The 20522-nt window shown below is 36.8% G+C and overlaps 1 protein-coding gene and 2 pseudogenes across 1 annotated transcript; all 3 read left to right on the forward strand.

Moving 5' to 3' along the window:
• The first annotated feature begins 714 nt into the window (after nt 1-714).
• On the forward strand, nt 715-1563 carry LOC149216520 (tyrosyl-DNA phosphodiesterase 1 pseudogene; annotated as a pseudogene).
• A 240-nt stretch (nt 1564-1803) lies between these two features.
• LOC149216521 (3'-5' exonuclease-like) lies at nt 1804-2621 on the forward strand. Its single transcript, XM_089391222.1, has 2 exons — nt 1804-1857; nt 2020-2621. Exons 1-2 carry the CDS (start codon nt 1804-1806, stop codon nt 2578-2580), a joined length of 615 nt encoding a protein of 204 aa, XP_089247348.1. The 3' UTR covers nt 2581-2621.
• A 10868-nt stretch (nt 2622-13489) lies between these two features.
• On the forward strand, nt 13490-16059 carry LOC149216522 (uncharacterized; annotated as a pseudogene).
• The last annotated feature ends 4463 nt before the right edge of the window (nt 16060-20522 follow it).

A 20522-nucleotide genomic window follows, 5' to 3' on the forward strand; every position in this document is an offset into this window, starting at 1 on the left:
AGTCTCGAGAAGTGCATATCTTGTGCATGACTTTATTACCTTATCAGAGTATGTCCTCTTTCCTCTTATTGTAATTATCAGATCTCTCCAAACAAGAACCCCATCCCTTTGTGCTGCCTTCTCATTAAAACCATTGTTGTTCTTTCTCATCTGATCATCACCACTAATACCATTCTCCAAATCACTGTTACTATTTTGAGAAGAAATCGAGTTACCACTTAAATTTCTTCAGGACTTAGATTTGATAAGCGAAGGCCCATGTGAGTCTGGGGATGACTATATTTCTACCATTTTTTTTGAAAATCCGAGCAATTATCCAATCTATGTAATTAGGTTTCTTAGCATAAGTAAGCCCATGTTCATGGATTCCACCGACAAGGTGCAGAGATATTGAGTCACTGGATTCCACAACATGAACCGCGTCAACTCAATCTCAGAGGAATGATAAACACAGTAAAATGGAGCACATATAAAGTTGCAATTGGACCTTAAAAGTCGCCCTCTGGAGACAAAAATTCTACTGGAGGCAGCCAAATTGTTTTGTCTTAATTCTCCTTGTACTGTTAAGGCCGTGAGAGGGGCTGAGATTTTGATGCATGCCATCGCAATCGATGTCCAGTGATGGCAAGAAAGCGTTCACACTTGGAATTGGATTGGCTCTGTGAAAATACCAACACAAAGCAACATTCACTGTGTCCACAAAGAAAATAGTCCATGTCCTTCAAGACATGCCAGTTTAAGCAGTGCTTAGCCTTGAAGGTGATTCTCGAACCAAAAGAGATTCAGTCCTCAACATTTCAACTCATGCAAGTTCAAGGTTTTCCTACATTGGCCAATACTCGATCAGTTTCAATTTTTTATGTGATTCAGGGAAATGTGCTTGTGGCAATCCTTTTGAACTACATGGTGGACATGGACTGGTTGCTGTGTGCTTGTCCAATTCTAAGGACAATTCCTCGTGTGCTGGTAATACATGGAGAAAGTTCGCACACATTTGAAAATATGAAGAAGGAAAAACCTACAAGCTGGTTGCTTTACAAGCCACCATTGCGCCTCTCTTATGGAACACATCACTCCAAAGCTATGCTTTTGGTGTACTCAAGAGGAGTTCGAGTTGTTGTGTACACAACAAATTTAATTTATGTTGACTGGAATAACAAGACACAGGGTCTGTGGATGCAAGACTTCCCTGTAAAAGAGAAAAAATATATTGGGAAAACATCACCATTTGAGGATGATCTGGTTGAATATCTCGAGGCTTTGGAGTGGTCTGGATGCCATGTCACATTGCCACAAATCGGTGATGTCAAGATCAATGTAGCATACTTTAGGAGGTTTGACTATAGTAGTGCATCGGTCCATTTGGTGGCATCTGTGCCTGGCTATCATAAAGGTGCCGAGATGAAAAAGTTGGGGCATATGAAGCTTCGAACAATTTTGCAAGAGAAATGCTTTGGAAACAAATTCCAAGGTTCTTCGCTTGTCTACCAGTTTTATTCTCTTGGATCTTTGGATGAGAAATGGATGATGGAGTTGGTTTCACCAATGAGCTCAGGATCATGAAGAACCTTTAAAGCTGGCAAGCATAACACCTTCACCTAGTGTAAATTTATCAATCCTCTTAACCATGAATGGGGACATTGGTTCCTCCCTCTTTGTCCATGATTCCAGACAGCTCATAGGGAACGAATATTTGCCTATAGATACCTATAATTTCTGAAGAAGTATTGTCTGTCAGCCATCTGATACATCAATACCAACTTAATCTGCCCTGCGTGGCAAGAAAACTTGAACTATACTCGAATGGCAGAAGCAGAGGTAGGAATGATTCCAAATACAAATACCACCTGCACTGAGGTCCAGTTCAAGGAAAAATCTATACCAACGACTGTCACAGATGACGATCCCACTGTAGACAACTGGGTTAGTCAGCAAGATCCCACAGTAGACAACTGGGTTAGTCAGCAAACATGCCAGGAAGCAGGAATAGTAACAGATACAAATACGACCTACACTGAGGTCTTCTTTAAGGAAAAATCCATACAAACGATAGTTACAAGTGACGGTAGCGTTGTAGAGAATTGGGTTAATCAACAAACAGGGCAGGAAATTGTAGGGTTTGATCTGGAATGGCGGCCCAATTTTCAAAAGGGATGGGAGAACGACACCACCTTGCTCCAGCTCTGTACTGACAATGACTACCTGATTATTCAGATGTTGTTTTTGAATTTTATTCCGGAAGCCCTGGTTAGGTTTTTGAAAGATCTGGGAGTTAAACTAGTAGGTGTGGGTATTGGGTGTGATGTGGACAAGTCTATGAGTGATCACGGTTTGGAATGTGGAGGTCAGATTGATCTTGGTGCCTTGGCAGCCGAAACGTTGGAGAGGCGGGAACTCAAGCAGGCCGGGCTTAAGGATTTGGCTATGGAGGTTCTGGGCTTACGCCTTTCAAAGTCAAAAAGTATTTCTATGAGCAATTGGGCATGGGAAATTCTACAGTATATGCAGATTCAGTATGCTTGCATCGATGCCTTCGTTTCTCTTGCGATTGGTAAGAAACTCTTGAAGTCTGAAAACTGACGTTGTCTTTTAGGGTTTATTCATAAAGAAACCAGACTTGTTTTCCCCCAATTAAGTGGTTGTGGTAAGGTGCAGGTCCTAAGCGTTTGGCAAAATAGATACCCCTACTCACGGCTGTTTAGATGAAGGAGAGCCACTATTAGGCCTTAGATTTTGAAACCAGCTCTGATACCAAGTGTGAGGCTCCCTCCTAGGGTCCTCTATATAAAACTAAATTTCTCTAATTTTAAACACAATAAGATGGGAAATAAGTTAATTATATATAAACATTTATTTGATGATAATATGCCATTAAAACTTATTTACCACTAACTAAATAATTAAGAATTTCATTGCAACCATGTACATAAGTAATCAATAAACTGAGGAATACATGTTCCAATAGCTTAGTTGAGATGATCCTGAGCTCCTGAATCTGTTGGGATGCTCCTCTTGACTACCCGACTAGATTTGCCTCCCAGCCAATTAGGAATTATTTCCTAGCCCAGGGAACCTCCACAGGTTCCCTAGCCCTCCGAGCCTAAGTCCAACAAGATGTAGTTTGTCCAAATTTACTAACAATCTCGAGATCCAAGTTTGATCTCCCTCCTCTTTCTCCACATCCCTCCTCCAAAACAAAACAAAAACCAAAACCAAGACCAAGGATCCCCCTCTCCTCTCATCATCCTACCCCTTTTATGCCTCTTCCTCCTAACCACCTCAACCACTTATCATTAATGTCATGACTACCCCCTCATCCTTTCATTTGACTTTTCTTACCATATCTTGTCCCAATTAAATTTGAGAGGACATTTTGGGGATAAGATATGGATATTTAATTTGGAAATTAATTGGGGAAGACCATATCTTCTCCCAAGTAGATTTTAGAGGACATTTTGGGGATAATATATAGATATTTAATTTGGAAATTAATTGGGTAAGACCATATCTTCTCCCAAGTAGATTTGAGAGTAAGTTTTGGGGATAAGATATGGATGTTTAATTTGGAAATTAATTAGGCAAGACCATATCTTCTCCCAAGTAGATTTGAGAGGACATTTTGGGGATATGGATATTAAAATTGAAATAACGGAAGGAGACCATTTCCTTTCCAAAATTAAATTTGAGAAGACGAGTTTGGAATTGAATAATAACAATAATAAAATTTATATCAGTAGATAATTTTACAATTTTACAAATGTAGGTATGTACCAATATTTATTGATAATCATAAGTCAATATTTTCATGTGATTTACACTAATAGAAATTGCATGATAATATTATGTAGGGCATTACATTGAGCGAAGCTTCTCATTTTATACCGGTGTAGTTAACTTATAAGGTTGTACAAATTGCTGACATATTAATGAAAGAAGTTTTCATACTACACTGAATACCTAAAATGGTAATTTTAGATAGGATGTAAATTTTACTTCCACTGTTTGGAAGACCCTTTTCACTGACCTGGGCACTTAAGTGAAATTCAATACCTCCTATCACCTGCAGACGGACGGGTAGAATGAGAGAGTGAACTAGGTGTTATAATACCTTCTTAGGATGTATGTGATGTAGCAACCCATGAGTATATACACTTGGTGGAATTTGCATATACCAACAATTACCACACATCATTAAAAATGAGCCCATTCAAGGTGTTGTATGGGAGGAAATGTGAACACCTGTTAATTGGAACAACTCGGAAGATAAAATGATACTAGGGCTTGATATGCTCAAGGAGATGGAAGATATCGTGAAAAAGGTTTGACTTAACCTAAAGACTTCTTAAGATCGTCAAAAAATTATATTGATTAGCGAAGATCCTACCGAGAGTTATAAGTAGGAGATCATGTTTATGTAAGGGTGAAACCCAAATGAAGTACCTTGAGGTGGAGTGGTTGCTCTAAATTATCCCCTCGGTTTCATGGTCCATTCCATATCATTTCTTGGATTGGTCTAATAGCTTATCAATTAGCCCTACCCAGTCATATACACGTGCATAATGTGTTTCATATCTCCTTACTAAAAAATACATACATGACCCTAGACATATTATTCAATGGAAAGATGTACAGGTAGCATAGTTAAATTTTTCTGCGAGTTGTTTTAAGTAATGCTTCTAAGAGATAATAACGAATGGTGTATGATTGAAGGTTGAAATAGATGGGGAATTCCTTGTCGAACCCCTATGTATTCTCAATCAGAGAGAAACAGTGTTGCGGAAATGAGTTATCCCTCAGGTTAAAGTGCAATGGAAACACTTTAGCCTACAGGAGGTTATGTGGGAGGATGAACAATTTATGCAGGGAGGATATCCGAGTATGTTCTAGAGGCAAGAAAACACTAAGGACAGTGTTTCTCTCGAGGGGGGGAAAGATGTAATACCCCTCAGTTATTGGGGTAACTCTCAAAATTTACTTTGCTTTCCTACAGTTTGGAATTAGAATAAAGAGCTAACAAAATAAAGTATGGATGTTAGCCCCAAGGGTTAGCTCAGTTGGTCAAAACCGTGCCTCGCCATTGGGAGGTCACAGGGTCGAATCCACCCGAAGCCCTTGGGGTCAGGTCTTGCAGTAGGCCGAGGGGCGATTTAGCCTAGCTATCACCCAGATTTTTCCATGGACGTAACGATCACTCACTGACCAGGGTGCTCGTGAACCACATGCAAAAATAAATAAATAAATAAATAAAGTATGGATGTGTTATAAACATAAAATTACTTACAATATTTTTGTTGAAAAAAAACAAAATATATAAATGAAAGGGGTCAACTAAAAGTTATAGGAAAAAGGATGTACGAAAATATTTCAAAGTAAAAAACAGTTGAAGACAGTTGTGGGCTGGTGGTAGCTACCCAATCTCTCTCCATGGAAAAGAAATCCTTCTCGGTGGAGAAGGAGGCCAAAAGGGTACGAGGGACCTAAGGCATTGAGGAAATGGAGAAGGTTGTTGGTAAGACTTTGACAGGTGTTTGGTCAATTTAGTGTCCTAAATTTCTCTACATAAATTATCAATCCGGGTATCATAAACTGATGAAGTGTAGTGCACTATATGTGCTAGATGACCCTTCTTACTTCATTGTTTTTGAGTTTTATGTTGTTTTGGGGGTTTTTGGTCCTTTAGTTCCTAATAGATTACAATGTAACTGTTAAAATCCTAAATCTAACTTCTGTAAAGACTGCTAAGAACCTAAAAAGGAGAAATAAAAGTGCTTTAAGCAAGATTTGGAAGTAAAGTTTAATCAAGAAATGAAAACAGAGTTTCTATTTCTGCTCTTATCATTGTTTCCAAATCATGAACTAAAAGAACTTAAAAGTGAAATTGCAACTACTATCTAATCAATTATAGAAACAAGACTAAATGAAATACTAAAAATGAGAGGGAAATTGCAACTATCTATGATGGAAACAAAACCGAATTGAAATACTGAAAATGAAAGTGAGATTACAACTAATGTTTAGTCTATTGCAGAAACAAAACTTAATGAAAAACTGAAAGTGAAATTGCAACAAAACTAAATGAAATACTTAGTTACTCTGCCTCTCAATTTTGGAAGACAAACCTCCTTGGGATGACATTTTGAGGAATTCTGTACTTCATTATCCTAAGAGAAGATAAATGCAAAAACGCAAAAAAGACTCATTGCATGAATGAAGTATTCAACCACTTAGTTTGAGATGAGTTATCAACTAGAAGGGCTTTTTAGAAACATTCATCTACACCATGAGTCACTAAACTAGTAATAAAATGGCAAGAACAGTAATGGCACTGATCAGTCTATTTGGAAATTTAAAAACTAGTGAAACAGTAAATGAAATAAACTACTCTACACTACTGAATTCAACTTCTACTACTGATAAAAACTAGAAAGAAATTAAGCAAAGAGAAAGCTATTCTATAATGAAAGAAGCTATTCTGCATTAGTGAAGAAATGATGCATTATAAACAGGGTTAGTATGAAAAATGGTTATGAACACTATGGAAGAAATGATAAATTTACAATTTAACTATAAAAGACAAAACAAAATGAAATGAAACCTCAGTCAGCACAGGGGCCCTCTACAACTGCTCAGGTTATGCGTACTTAATCAAAACTCCAAGAAACGCTTTCAGATATCCATGAAACTTGCAGTCTTCATATTAAAAAAAACATAGTAAATGAGTTTTCAAAATTACAGAGTAGTATTCTGAGCTTCATACATCAGGAAATTCAAACTGGTTCTGCGTTCTTTACACAGGTATTTATAGAAAAATTATACAACTGTTTATGGAGAAAAATAAGCTACAGCCAAAAACACGTAGCAGACAGGCACACGGAATTCTCTTCCTCGGCTGCTGGAGACATAAATCTAAGATGATGGCTGTTGGATTTGGTTGCACAGATGGTTGTTGGAGTCCGTGGGTTCAGGAAGTTGTTTCGGATCCCATCACTGTGAAATGTGTACAAAACAGAGTCCTGTTTGCCTTTGGTCTCTACGTTTGACTTCTTCATTGACCGGAGTCTTGTACCATCTTCCTTGTCGACCTGGGCGAGGTGAATAGGACACGATCCATGTCATCATGATTTCTAAGCTACCCATGTAGTTATTTTCTCCTTCTGACACCTGTAACCTGTTAAAGTATGAAAGTAGTTGCGGAACAACCGATTAGCTGCAGAATAGGCTGCGTTCCGTAACTAAAAGACAAAAACTTATTCAAACAGCAAAACTTAAAAGCATAACATGTAAATCACTAAAATGTTCTCCTTAAGACATTGTTTACTGGTTATTGATGATAGGGATGCATTTTCTTCATGGAAAACAAAGAAAAGTGATGAGAAGAGTTGCTAAGGAAAGCGCAGTTTTGAGGCTCAACATACCCCCACTGCAAAACCATTGCATGTCCCCATGCAATCAAAATTGTGAAATTCCTCCTCCTATTGCATCTGTTCTAATAGTTCAGCCAACACATCCAACTTCCTCTTCTTGCTTTTATTTGCACCGATTGCCATCCTTGGCTTCCTCATAAGAAATTTGTATTTGAGATTAATGAGTGTCTTGTTCAGCTTCTTGTTTTTCCTTTTTAGTTTCCTGTTCTTTTTGTACCATAGTCCCAAGTGTAGCATTGTGTTGTCATGAATAGCTCTGTCCAGCTTATTTTGTTCCCTTAAAGTTTCATTTTGTTTTTGGATGTCCCTGTTCATAATTTCTAGCTCATAGATCTCCTGTTTGAGGGAGCTAATTAGAGTTTCTTGTGAGGTGGTAGGCTGCTCTGGATTAGCTGAAGTCCATGGGTGTACTGAGGTACTCTTTTTCTCTAATGACTCTATGTAGTTATAGATTTGTTGTTGTATTAGATCAATGCTAGGAGAAGCTCTACTTGGGCTGCCTTCAAAATTTTGTGGAGGAGAGTTTTGTGGACTTTGTTCATATGGAATACTGTCAGGGGACTAAGCTGGAGTTTCTTCCTCTAAATTTATAAACTAGACTTCTTTTGATTTCACCTTATTCACCTTGCCTCAGAGTCTAGAGCTCCTCCTCAAGTTTTGGAAACTTATGGTTTCTTCTTTGGTGTCCTTTTTCCTTATCTTTCTTGATCTCTTCCTTGAACTTGGTTAGTTTTTTAGAAAGCAGTTGTTCATCTTCTTGAGGTCATGAAGGTTCAGGGATGTTCTTATTGATTTCTTCAGCCCTCTCTCTCATTTTTCTCTTCAGCTTAGTCTGCTTCCTAACCTCTGATTTAGGAGCTATTTTTGCATCCTCTTTTTGTGAGGAGCTTCCAATGTTGACATTTCTCCTTCTCCTTCTTTTAACATGACTTCCCTCAGATAAACCTGGAGCATATTGGAAGAAATTCCTTACCGAAAAGTCCTCCCATGTATCCCCTACACTTCTCAAATGAAATTCAACTAAAATATTCACTAATCCATGGTGATATAGAGTGGTTTCTATTGATTCAACTTTCTTTTGGACATTAGTTGCCATTCTTCTCAGACTATTCAAAAGGAAAAAGGGAAGATTGAGGGTTCCATTCTCTAGAAAATTCATTAACAATCGTATGTGATAAACATACATAGACCCAAACCTCCCTTCACATGTAATAAATTTTTGCAGTATTAACAACATGCTACTCCATTTGTTTTTTAGTGTAGAAATTGGAATCCCTTTTCTAAAAACTAAAATGTCCATACCTAGGTTTTTAAGAATCACCTTCCAGGATTCATCATGAAACTCTTTGTTCTTAAACCACCTTTCTCCTAGCCTTGGGAGTTCTGTTGCTTCTGCTATGAAGGACTCAGTAACTGCAAATTTGATGTCACCTATTTCCACTTCCATTCCATCAAATGACCTGGCAAAGGATTTAGTGATTTCCTTATGGTAACCGTTGAATTTTTCAATAAAACACAACCAACTAGCCTTCTGTAACATTCCCTTCAGCTGCGGATATCCCTCCATGTATTTTACCCCTACGGGTTCAGTTCTAACAATAAGCCCCATAACCTTTGTTCTTGGCTACCCTTCAAAACTACTCTCACTGTCTGAGAAATGGAATGACTGCATATATGGTAATAAGAAGATTGTGTATACAAAAGCAGAATGATTATGGATATGGAAACAGGATGACAGGGTATATGGGAACAGAATGACCAGAAACAGAATGACTGTGAATATAAAACAAAATGACTGTATATATGGAATATATGGAAACAAAGTAACTGTATACGAAAAATGTGTGGAAACAAAGTAGCTGTATGCACAAAGAATATATAAATAGAATGACTGCATGCACAAAGTGGCTATGTAAATATGAGAGAAAAACTTAAGAGTTAGCATGTAATAAATAAACAGTCAGGGTTTGAAGAGTCGTATATAGGTAGGTCATGTCGTTAATCTGACCGTTAACAGGTGTAACTGTAGAAGTCCGGTTAAGTACAAGTTATGGAGTTTAAAATAGAGATTAGTTATGAAGGAATCATTGGACCATTTTTCATTGAAGACGGAAGATATAACAGAGACATCATGGTAGTCAAATCACATGATGATTAATCAAGGAGACATGTGATCATACATGTTATACAATCTTATGTTTTTGAATTGCTTTTTGAAATAAATTTTTGTATTTTACCTTTGTAACTTTTACCTTCCACTTGCTACTATTTTGATGTTTGCTCCACAGGTGCTTTAGGCATGATTGGTCTTCAAAGTTGATTTTTCTTCAATTACCTGCATATAAGATTTTATTATGAACTGGACACTTGTGCTTGGACTGATAATCCAACTGTTGCTGTAGAATCAGATTAGCTGCAGAATAGGATCAGCTACAGAACGTGGAAACAACTGAAGAATGTGAAACAGAGAGTAAAATATGGCTTATGAATGGATGAAATAGAAATGGCTATGTAAGTAAAAATAAGACATGATGATAAATGAAGAATGGGGATGAAAGAAATGTTGGGAAAGGAAAAATTTATTGGTGAAATATGGCAATGGAATGAAGTAAAACTGTAAAAGTAAAACATAGTAAAATGAGATGAGACAATGAATTTTGCAGAATGCAGAGTGACTATGCCTTTTTGTCACCACTTTTTTTTAGAAAAAAATGGAAAATATAGGGTGCCAAAAACTTCTGATTTCACCCTGTATTTTCTGTATAAGTATGCCAATTAGTGATTGGTTTTCAACCTTATACAATTTATTTATTTATATATTTTTTAGATAAGAAAAATAAAGACTAATTTGGTGGAGAAGAAGGATTCTTCTTCACTAACTTCATTTTAGAATTGTTCTAGAATATCTTGATGAACTCCTCCTTTGAAATTGGTTTTTGATATATTTTCAATCTATGACCATTCACAAGAAGAGGAGTTTGACTTTCATCTATTGTTCTGATCCTTACTGCTCCATTACTAAAGACTTTTTCAATCTCATATGGCCCAAGCCAATGAGTTTGAAACTTCCCTTGAAAATCTTTAAACTTTGAATCAAATAACAGTGCCCAATCTCCCTCTTGAAACCTCTTGTCCTTGATGTATTTGTCATGCCATTTAGCCCTCTATTGTTGGACTATACTAGTCCTTTGAATTGCCTCTTGTCTGATTTCATCAAGTTCATTTAATTTCTCCAGCCTATGTTTTTGAGCCTCTGATAAATCCATCCCCAACTGGACTGCCATCTTGAAAGTTCTAATTTGGAACTCTATAGGGAACAGGACTTGTTTCCCATAAACAAGTTCATAGGGTGTATGTCCCGTTGTGTTCCTCCATGTAGTTCTATAGGCCCATAAGGCTTCAGGAATCCTTTCTGCGTAATCTCTTCTATGTAGATGCACAATCTTGGCGAGGATTCCTTCAATCACTTTATTTGTAGACTCCACTTGACCATTTGCTTGTAGATGACAGGGAGTATATTTCCTATGCTTGATCTTGTACTCTTCCATAAGCCTTTCCATCATGTTGGATGCGAATTGAGATCTCTGATCTGTCACAATTTCTCTTGGAACACCAAAATGAGTAAACATGTCCTCAAAAAGAAAACTAACTACAGAATTTTCGTTAGCAAAAGGTAATGCTTTGGCTTCTACCCATTTGGTGACATAATCAATGCATACCAATATATACTTTTTCTACTTAGATGGAAGATTAATTGGTCCAATAAAGTCTAAAGCCACTTTTCAAAAGGTTCGATAAGTACCTGAGTTTATAATGGAATCTCATTTGAGGGAGCAGGTTTCCCTACCCTTTGGCAGCTGTAGCATCTCCTGACATATTCTTTAGCGTCTTTGAAGATAAATGGCCAATAATATCCTAAAGAAAGGATTTTATAGGTTGTCCTCTTGTCAGAAAAGTGTCCACCACACGGCTCATCATGACATGCTTTGAGAATATCAGGCATTTCATCTTCCCTAACACACCTTCTGATCATAAGATTTGGCCCTGTTTTATAAAATTCGTTAATGATCCATGAATATCTTGCACTTTCTTGAATAATCTTTCTTTTCTCTCTAGGAAACAAATGAGAAGGTAACTTCCCTATAACCAAGTAATTAGCAACATCCGCAAACCAAGGAGTTTGAGTAGTTACTGCAAAAATATATTCATCAGGAAACTTATCTTCAACCAGAGAGTCATCTTTAATATTATGAATCCTGGACAAGAAATCAACAACTGTGTTTTGTTTTCCAGGTCTATCTAGCACAGTAATGTTGAATTCTTGTAAAATTGAAATCCATCTTGTAAGTATACCATTAGTAATAGGTTTATTCATCAAATATCTAATTGCAGAGTGATATGTATGAACAAAGGTTTCATCGCCTGTTATATAGTGTCTGAACTTATTAATTGCATGAACAACAACTAAAAATTCATTTTCAGTCACAGTATAATTTAACTCAGTGGGAGTAAAATTCTTACTTGTATAGTAAATGGCATAAGGAATCAAATCTTTTTGTCCCAATACAGCTCCCAGAGCTGTATCTAAAGCATCTGTGGAAATATGGAAAGGAAGTTTCCAATTTGGACCTCTTAAAATAGGTGCTTCAGAAATTTTTGCTTTCAAGGTTTCAAATGCTAGTTGGCAATCAAGATTCCAACTGAATTCACAATCTTTTGTAAGCAATTTGAAGAGTGGAGATGCTATTTTAGTGAAGTTTTCTATAAACCTTCTATAGTATCCTGTAAATCCTAGAAAACTTCTAACATCCTTTTGGCAATTTGGAATTGATAACTTAGAGATGACTTCAACTTTAGATTTGTCAACTTTAATCCCATCTCCCGAAATGTGATGTCCTAAAACAATACCTTCTGTAAACATCATAAAACATTTTTCATGGCTTAGTGAAAGGTTTGTTTCTTTACATCTTTTAAGAACTTTTTCCAAATTTTCCAAAGCTTCTTCAAATGTGTTTCCATAGACTGTAAAATCATCCATATATACCTCTACACAATCATGTATTAGATCAGAAAAAATTCCTAGTACTGCTCTTTGGAATGTTGCAGGAGCATTACATAACCCAAAAGGAAGTACTTGGTAGGCAAAAGTTCCCCATGGACAAGTAAATGTAGTTTTATCTTGATCCTCAGGTGCTACTTGAATTTGATTATAACCACTAAAACCATCCAAGAATGAGAAATACTTCTTACCTGCTAATGTATCTAACACTTGATCTATAAAGGGCAAAGGAAAGTGATCTTTAAGGGTTGCTTTATTCAGTTCTTGGTAATCAATGCACACCCTCCATTTACCATTCTTTTTAGGCACAATTACCAAAGGAGAAACCCATTGGCTATCTGAAATTGGGTAAATGAAATTTACAATGAGTAATTTTTGGAGCTCTTCTTTCACAATTTCCCTAAGATTTGGATTCATTCTTCTCTGACGTTGTCTGATTGGTCTATTGTTTTCCTCAATATAGATATGATGGATACAAGTCCTAGGATCAATACCTTTCATGTCGGTGTACTCCCATGCAAATGTAACATAATGTTTTTGTAATGTTTTGGTTAGCTCTTCTTGTTGTAGTTTCTCCAAGTTTTTGTTTATGTTCAATGTTCTACCTGGAAAAATTTCAATTGTATAGCTATCAAATTCTTCCATAGAATAGAGAGACATATGCCTAGATGACAAGTATTCAACATTAGATTTTTCTTGAAATTGTGCATGATCATATTCTGAAAATGTTTCAAAATTTTCCAATGTGTTCAAAATTTGACTATTTTCACTAATTTCTGACATAGTAAAGAGAGGCTTAATATCATCTTCATCATCAATCCATTCATTGTCATCTATTTCTGTGATTGCTTTTGCTATAGGATACAAAGTAAATTTCTTTGTTGAATTACCATCAGAAATACACATGTCACCAGATCTACAACTAATAAAAGCATCAGAGGTGGCCAGCCAAGGTCTTCTTAATATGAGTGAGTGTCCTCCTAGATTATTCTTGGGAGTTAAGATCATGAAATCAACAAGATATTCCCAAGAATCTAAGGATACTGAAATATCTTCTAGCACACCATCTGGTTTGATTACTGATCTATCTGAAAGTTGCACTAAGGTAGGTGTGTAAAGAAGATTTGGAAGTTTAAGATGCTCCATAGTTTGTCTACTCATGATATTTATCGCTGCCCCTAAGTCAATCAATGTATTTGAAATTTCAATTCCATTTATCTATGTCTTGACTATTGGACTTCCTCGATCCACATATTTTTGCATGGCAATCTTTCCCATCATTATGTCTGCTATCTTTCCTACCAGGTGAATTCTTTTTGTTTCTTTTGATTTTCTTCCTGGTCTTTTGATGCTCAACTCCTTTATTGTCTTGGCTAGAATTGGAATTTATCTAATGGCTTGTAACAAAGGAATTTTGATACAGACATTCTTCAATTCATCTAGAAAAGCATAATTGGGCAAGAAGATTTGTTTTTCTATCCCTCTATCAATTTGTAGTCTTTCAGGAAAAGGAGGTGTAGAAGTAGATGTTGGTTGCTTAATGATAGGAGTTGTGTTCATTGATTCTTTTTGTTTTTCTTTTTCAATGTTTTGGTTTTGGAGGGATGTTCCCTCAAAACTTTTATTGACTTTTAGAGAATCTTCCTTAGAAGTGTCTTGTTCTTGAATAACTACAGAAGGTATTTCATTTTCTAATATCTTACCAGATCTTAGTTGAACATCATTAAAATCTAGTGGAGTAATCATGTAAGTTGGAAATTGTTGTCCTTCTACCATGTAAGAATTCTGAGGGTTTTTATTGTTGGGGTTTGGTAATGGTTGGGCAGGTAGCTGATTTGGTTTCTGCTGAAATGGCAGTAAGAGTTGAGGATTTTGACTTTTTTGTGGAGGTTGTTGTGGAAATGGTAATGAAAGTTGAGGGTTCTGATTTTGAAGTTGTGGCTACTGATTTTGTGGGGGAGGATAATTCTGATAGGATGGAGGATATTGATAATATTGAGCAAATCTCCCATAAGGATTTTGTACCCCTTGTGCCCACAGTTGAGATTGATACTGAGATTGAGGTTGAGGCCAAGGTTGCTGCCAAGAATTCCAGTTTGGTGGGGGCTGAAGATACATTGGATTGTTAAATCCCTGATTTTGTGGCCCTTGCCAAGGTCTTCTTACAACAAAACAAAGAGGTTCTACAGAATTTGGGACTGTTTCCTCTTGAAAGATAGCCTTAAGACCTGGGATTGAAGGACAACCCTTGGTTTCATGGCTTTCCGAACAGATCATACAAGTTTATACAATTTTTGCATCTAAAGGACATTCTCTTAGAGCATGTTTCTTTCTGCATTTTAGACAAAAAATGGCTAAAGCATCAACCTTTGTTTTCTGCTTGTTTTGAATTTTAAGGGTGTCTAGTTGCTCACTAAGGCTCCCTAGAATGTTAGTTTTAAACTCATCAAGCATATTGCCAATTTCTGCCCTACTTACAGATCCAGTTGCAGATTTGTTTGCTCTAACAAGAGAAGGATCTCTTAGCCCTTTCCCTGTTTTAGATTTCCCTCTTGAGAGATGAACACACAGTTCTCCTATGTCACTCAATGGAAGTTGAGAGATATCTCCCTTCCCCATCATGTTAAGGATATCTATCCACTCATCTCTAATGGCCTTTAACAAAAGATCTTTCAAAGTTTCTTCATCTAAATTGTTCATCTTTGCTCTCTTCAAATTATAGTTAAATCTCTCAATCAAGTCTTCTAAGTTTTCATCCTCTCTTTGCATCATTTTGAACACCTCATCTTTATGATTGGTAGGCATACAATAATCCAAGTATCTATCCAAAAATGCCTTTTTCATGTCATTCCATGTTCTAATGGATTGAGTGACTAACCCCATGAACCACTTCAAAGCAGCCCCTTTTAGTGTTGAAGGAAACAATTTAAGTTTTTGAGAGTCTTCTAGATAGTCATAAGTTCTACACAAGACTTCAAACTCAAACAAAAATGTACAAATACGACCTACACTGAGGTCTTCTTCAAAGAAAAATCCATACAAACGACAGTTACAAGTGACGGTAGCGTTGTAGAGAATTGGGTTAATCAGCAAACAGGGCAGGAAATTGTAGGGTTTGATTTGGAATGGCGGCCCAATTTTCAAAAGGGATGGGAGAATGACACCGCCTTACTCCAGCTTTGTACTGACAATGACTGCCTGATTATTCAGATGTTGTTTTTGAATTTTATTCTGAAAGCCCTCGTTAGGCTTTCGAAAGATCCTGGAGTTAAACTAGTAGGTGTGGGTATTGGGTGTGATGTGGAGAAGTTGATGAGTGATCACGGTTTGGAATGTGGAGGTTAGATTCATCTTTGTGCCTTGGTAGTCGAAAAGCTAGATATGTGGGAACTCAAGTAGGCCGGGCTTAGGGGTTTGGCTATGGAGGTTCTGGGCTTACGCCTTTCTAAGTCAAAAAGTATTTCTATGAGAAATTGGGCATGGGAAATTCTATAGTATAGGCAGATTCAATATGCTTGCATCGATGCCTTCATTTCTCTTGTGATCGGTAAGAAAATATTGAAGTCTGAAAACTGACGTTGTCTTTTAGGGTTTATTCATAAAGAAACTAGATGTGTTTTCCCCCAATTAAGTGGTTTTGGTAAGGTGCAGGTCCTAAGAATTTGGCAAAATAGATACCCCTACTCACAGCTGTTTAGGAGAGCCACTATTAGGCCTCAAATTTTGAAACCAGCTTTGATACCACATTTGAGGCTCCCTCCTAGGGTCCTCTATCTAAAACTAAATTTCTCTAATTTTAAACACAATAAGATGGGAAATAACTTTATTATATATAAACATTTATTTGATGATAATATGCCATTAAAATTTAATTACCACAAAGTAAATAATTTATAATTTCATTGCAGCCATGTACATAAGTAATCAATAAACAGAGGAATACATGTTCCAATAGCTTAATTGAGATGCTCCTAAGCTGCTGACTCTGTTGGGATGCTCCTCTTGACTACCCGACTAGATTTGCCTCCCACCCAATTAGGAATTATTTCCTAGCCTAGGGAACCTCCACAGGTTCCCTAGCCCTCCGAGCCTAAGTCCAACGAGATGTAGTTTGTCCAAATTTACCAACACTCTCCAGATCCAAGTTTGATCTCCCTCCTCTTTCTCCACATCCCTCCTCCAAAACAAAATCCTCCAAAACAAAACCAAGACCAAGGATCCCCCTCTCCTCTCATCATCCTTCCCCTTTTATGCCTCTTCCTCCCATCCACCTCAACCACCTATCATTAATGTCATGACTATCCCCTTATCCTTTCATTTGACTTTTCTTACCATATCTTGTCCCAAGTAAATTTGAGAGGACATTTTGGGGATAAGATATGGATATTTAATTTGGAAATTAATTGTGGAAGACTAGATCTTCTCCCAAGTAGATTTTAGAGGACATTTTGGGGATAATATATGGATATTTAATTTGGAAATTAATTTGGTAAGACCATATCTTCTCCCAAGTAGATTTGAGAGGAAATTTTGGGGATAAGATATGGATGTTTAATTTGGAAATTAATTGGGCAAGACCATATTTTCTCCCAAGTAGATTTGAGAGGACATTTTGGGGATATGGATATTAAAATTGGAATAACGGAAGGAGACCATTTCCTTTCCAAAATTAAATTTGAGAAGACAAGTTGGGAATTGAATAATAACAATAATAAAATTTATATCAGTAGATAAATTTACAATTTTACAAATGTAGGTATGTACCAATATTTATTGATAATCATATGTCAATATTTTGAGGTGATTTAAACACTAATAAAAATTTCATGATAATATTAAGTAGGGCATTACATTGAGGGAAGCTTCTCATTTTATACCGGTGTAGTTAACTTATAAGGTTGTACAAATTTCTGACATATTAATGAAAGAAGTTTTCATACTACACTAAATACCTAAAATGGTAATTTCAGATAGGATGTAAATTTTACTTCCACCGTTTGGAAGACCCATTTCACTGACCTGGGCACTCAAGTGAAATTCAATACCTCCTATCACCTGCAGACGGACGGGTAGACTGAGAGAGTGAACCAGGTGTTAGAATACCTTCTTAGGATGTATGTGATGTAGCAACCCATGAGATTATACACTTGGTGGAATTTGGGTATAACAACAATTATCACACATCATTAAAAATGAGCCCATTCAAGTTGTTGTATGGGAGGAAATGTGAACACCTGTTAATTGGAACAACTCGGAAGATAAAATGATACTAGGGCCTGATATGCTCAAGGAGATGGAAGATATAGTGAAAACGGTTTGATTTAACCTAAAGACTTCTTAAGATCGTCAAAAAATTATATTGACTAGCGAAGATCCTACCGAGAGTTATAAGTAGGAGATCATGTTTATGTAAGGATGAAACTCAAACGAAGTACCTTAAGGTGGAGTGGTTGCTCTAAATTAGCCCCTCGGTTCCATGGTCCATTCCATATCATTTACTTGGATTGGTCAAATAGCTTATCGGTTAGTCCTACCCGGTCATATACACGTGCATAATGTGTTTCAGATCTCCTTACTCAAAAAATACATACATGACCCTAGAGATATTATTCAATGGCAAGATGTACAGGTAGCATAATTAAACTTTTCTGCGAGTTGTTTTCAGTAATGCTTCTAAGATATAATAATGATTGGTGTATGATTGCAGGCTGAATTAGATGGGCAATTCCTTGTCGAACCCCTATGTATTCTCAATCAGAGAGAAATAGTGTTGCGGAAACGAGTTATCCCCCAGGTTAAATTGCAATGGAAACACTTTAGCCTACAGGAGGGATGCATTTTCTTCATGGAAAACAAAGAAAAGGGATGAGAAGAGTTGCTAAGGAAAGGGCAGTTTTGAGGTTCAACAACAGGACATTGTAAAGGTTAATGATACTGTACCAATTTATGAGTTCTTGAGCTGGTTCACCAGTGGAACTCGTTGAAAGCCTGTGGATGAAGCTAGTTGGGACCATGTGGTCAAGGGGAAAACCTTTTTAGGTTAAATTTGAAAATTGTAGCTGAGTATGAAATTGGCTCGGGGAGAGTACTAGGAGTTATTATGGTTCTCACAGGTTGGGAGGAACATCCTAATTCCCGTAACCTTGTACTTTAGATTCGAAGAGTGCATATAAGTGTTTGTAAATTTGGTTATCTTGCTAGTTAATGAAATGTCAAACTGAATTTGGAAATAAGTATAGGTTATACAAAAGAAATGCATTAGCCTATGATATAAATTTTCATTGAAATGTACTATGTAAAGTTTGTGTATGTTTGTCAGAGAATGTGTAATATAGAGTCTAGCAAATTAAAATTACAGAACTTTCAGTGCATATTGGAAAATGTATCCTACAAAAGTGGGTACAGAATCGTGTATGCATATCATAAAGATTAATAAATGTATCTATGTATCTATGTTAATGACAATTAACATTATTATGTGAAGACGAATAATATTAAAGAATATTTATATAGAGATACGGTTGGGTTAGTCCTGGGTGTAAGCCGAGATTTAGCAACCTATGGACTTTCCCATTCCCTTTAACCTAGCAAAGGTACGAATTGGAACACCGAAAACCATTGTTGAATCTATGAAAACAAGGTAATGTGAATGGAAGGGGTCTGTAGTAGTTACAATATCATTATTATAAAATAAAAAAGAACTTATACAGAACAACAATCTGACGAAGAAACCTTTCTATTCATTAAAAATCTACGAAACCAGAACATGTTTCAAAAATGTTTGAACTCAATATATATATATATATAACAGTGCTGAGACAGGAATAAGAAAATAACCAGAGTCTTTGTACATACAAGAACACTGAACAATAGTCAGAGTTGGCACAGTCCAGATGTTTTTCTCTCAAAACCTAATAAACTCTTATAACACATGCAGAAACGGTCGACTCAAAGGCCATAAGTTAAGAAAAATGGACTAACAGTCTAGGTTGAGGCCTCGGCCCCGGTTTTCATAAACAAAACAAAATAAAAGCCATAAATGGTACAAACCCTCATCAAAGACTACATAACAATAAAATCCTCTACAGGATGGCTTTGTCATAGCACATTTATAGCTGTAACCATATCTACCTTAACCAAGAAAAATCTCTAAGTATGGAACTATAATATAGAGTCGAGAAATACCATTCACCGCATCTCATTGTAATAGTGAAAGTCACACCTGGTGGCTTGAGTAAGTCCAATTGGGATTTTGGTGTACTGGCTTGCAAGTTGAAAAATTTGGAAAATTTGTGCCTCACCCTGTTCACCTTCGAAAGGAAAATGGTCGAGGTTAGAAATATGAAGGAAATACACCACAAACCAAAAGAATAGAAGCCCTGATGCAGTGTAGGAAAGGAAACTCCAAGAAGTCCTATGTAGTCAAAGAACAAGAAAGAACCCTTCACACTATTCAGAAATAAAAGTAATGAAAATCCTAACTAATGTAGTCAAAGCTTACCCGAAGGAATACTTGATGGATAAAGACGTTCCTATGCGTGGAGGGAGTTGATGGAGTAGAGGTACATAGTGCCATTCTCTTCCTTGTACATTTAAACGAGTAAATGTTAAATAAATTCCATTATAGTCATATAAACCGAGAAACTAAAACATAAGTGAAACTTGAAATGGTGAAATTGGGGTTTTACCAAGAGGGTTCCAATAAGAAATGGGTTTTGAAGGCACTTCATGCATCATTTGAAGAACATACGGTTTGGAGGAGCAGGTATGCAGCCAACAACTCTGTAGATTGAGGGAAATTGATAAAACCGTAGAGGAATCGTAGAGGATCAACGGCTAAGGAGGGCCACGGAACCGCTATCGAGTCGAATGAGGGACTTGAGGTGCACGGGAGGAGAGGGTAGTTACCCTCTAACTCCCTCTCGTTCTCCTTAGCCATTGATCCATCACCGAACCTCTGCCATTGTAGATCTGTGATCGATCCAGAGAGAGGATGCCACCATAGATTTGTCATCGATCTCGAGAGGAGAGACACCACA

This window comes from Pinus tabuliformis, chromosome 1_1, assembly GCF_031772625.1.
Source record: "Pinus tabuliformis cultivar Carrire ecotype Pingquan chromosome 1_1, CPIR1, whole genome shotgun sequence".
Lineage (NCBI taxonomy): Eukaryota > Viridiplantae > Streptophyta > Pinopsida > Pinales > Pinaceae > Pinus > Pinus tabuliformis.

Bases quoted from the DNA above. Each gene is read 5' to 3' on its own strand.
- LOC149216521 (XM_089391222.1), top strand. From the start codon at position 1,804: ATGGCAGAAGCAGAGGTAGGAATGATTCCAAATACAAATACCACCTGC. The intron at 1,858-2,019 runs GTCCAGTTCAAG...ACCTACACTGAG, and splicing joins CAAATACCACCTGCACTGAG to GTCTTCTTTAAGGAAAAATC.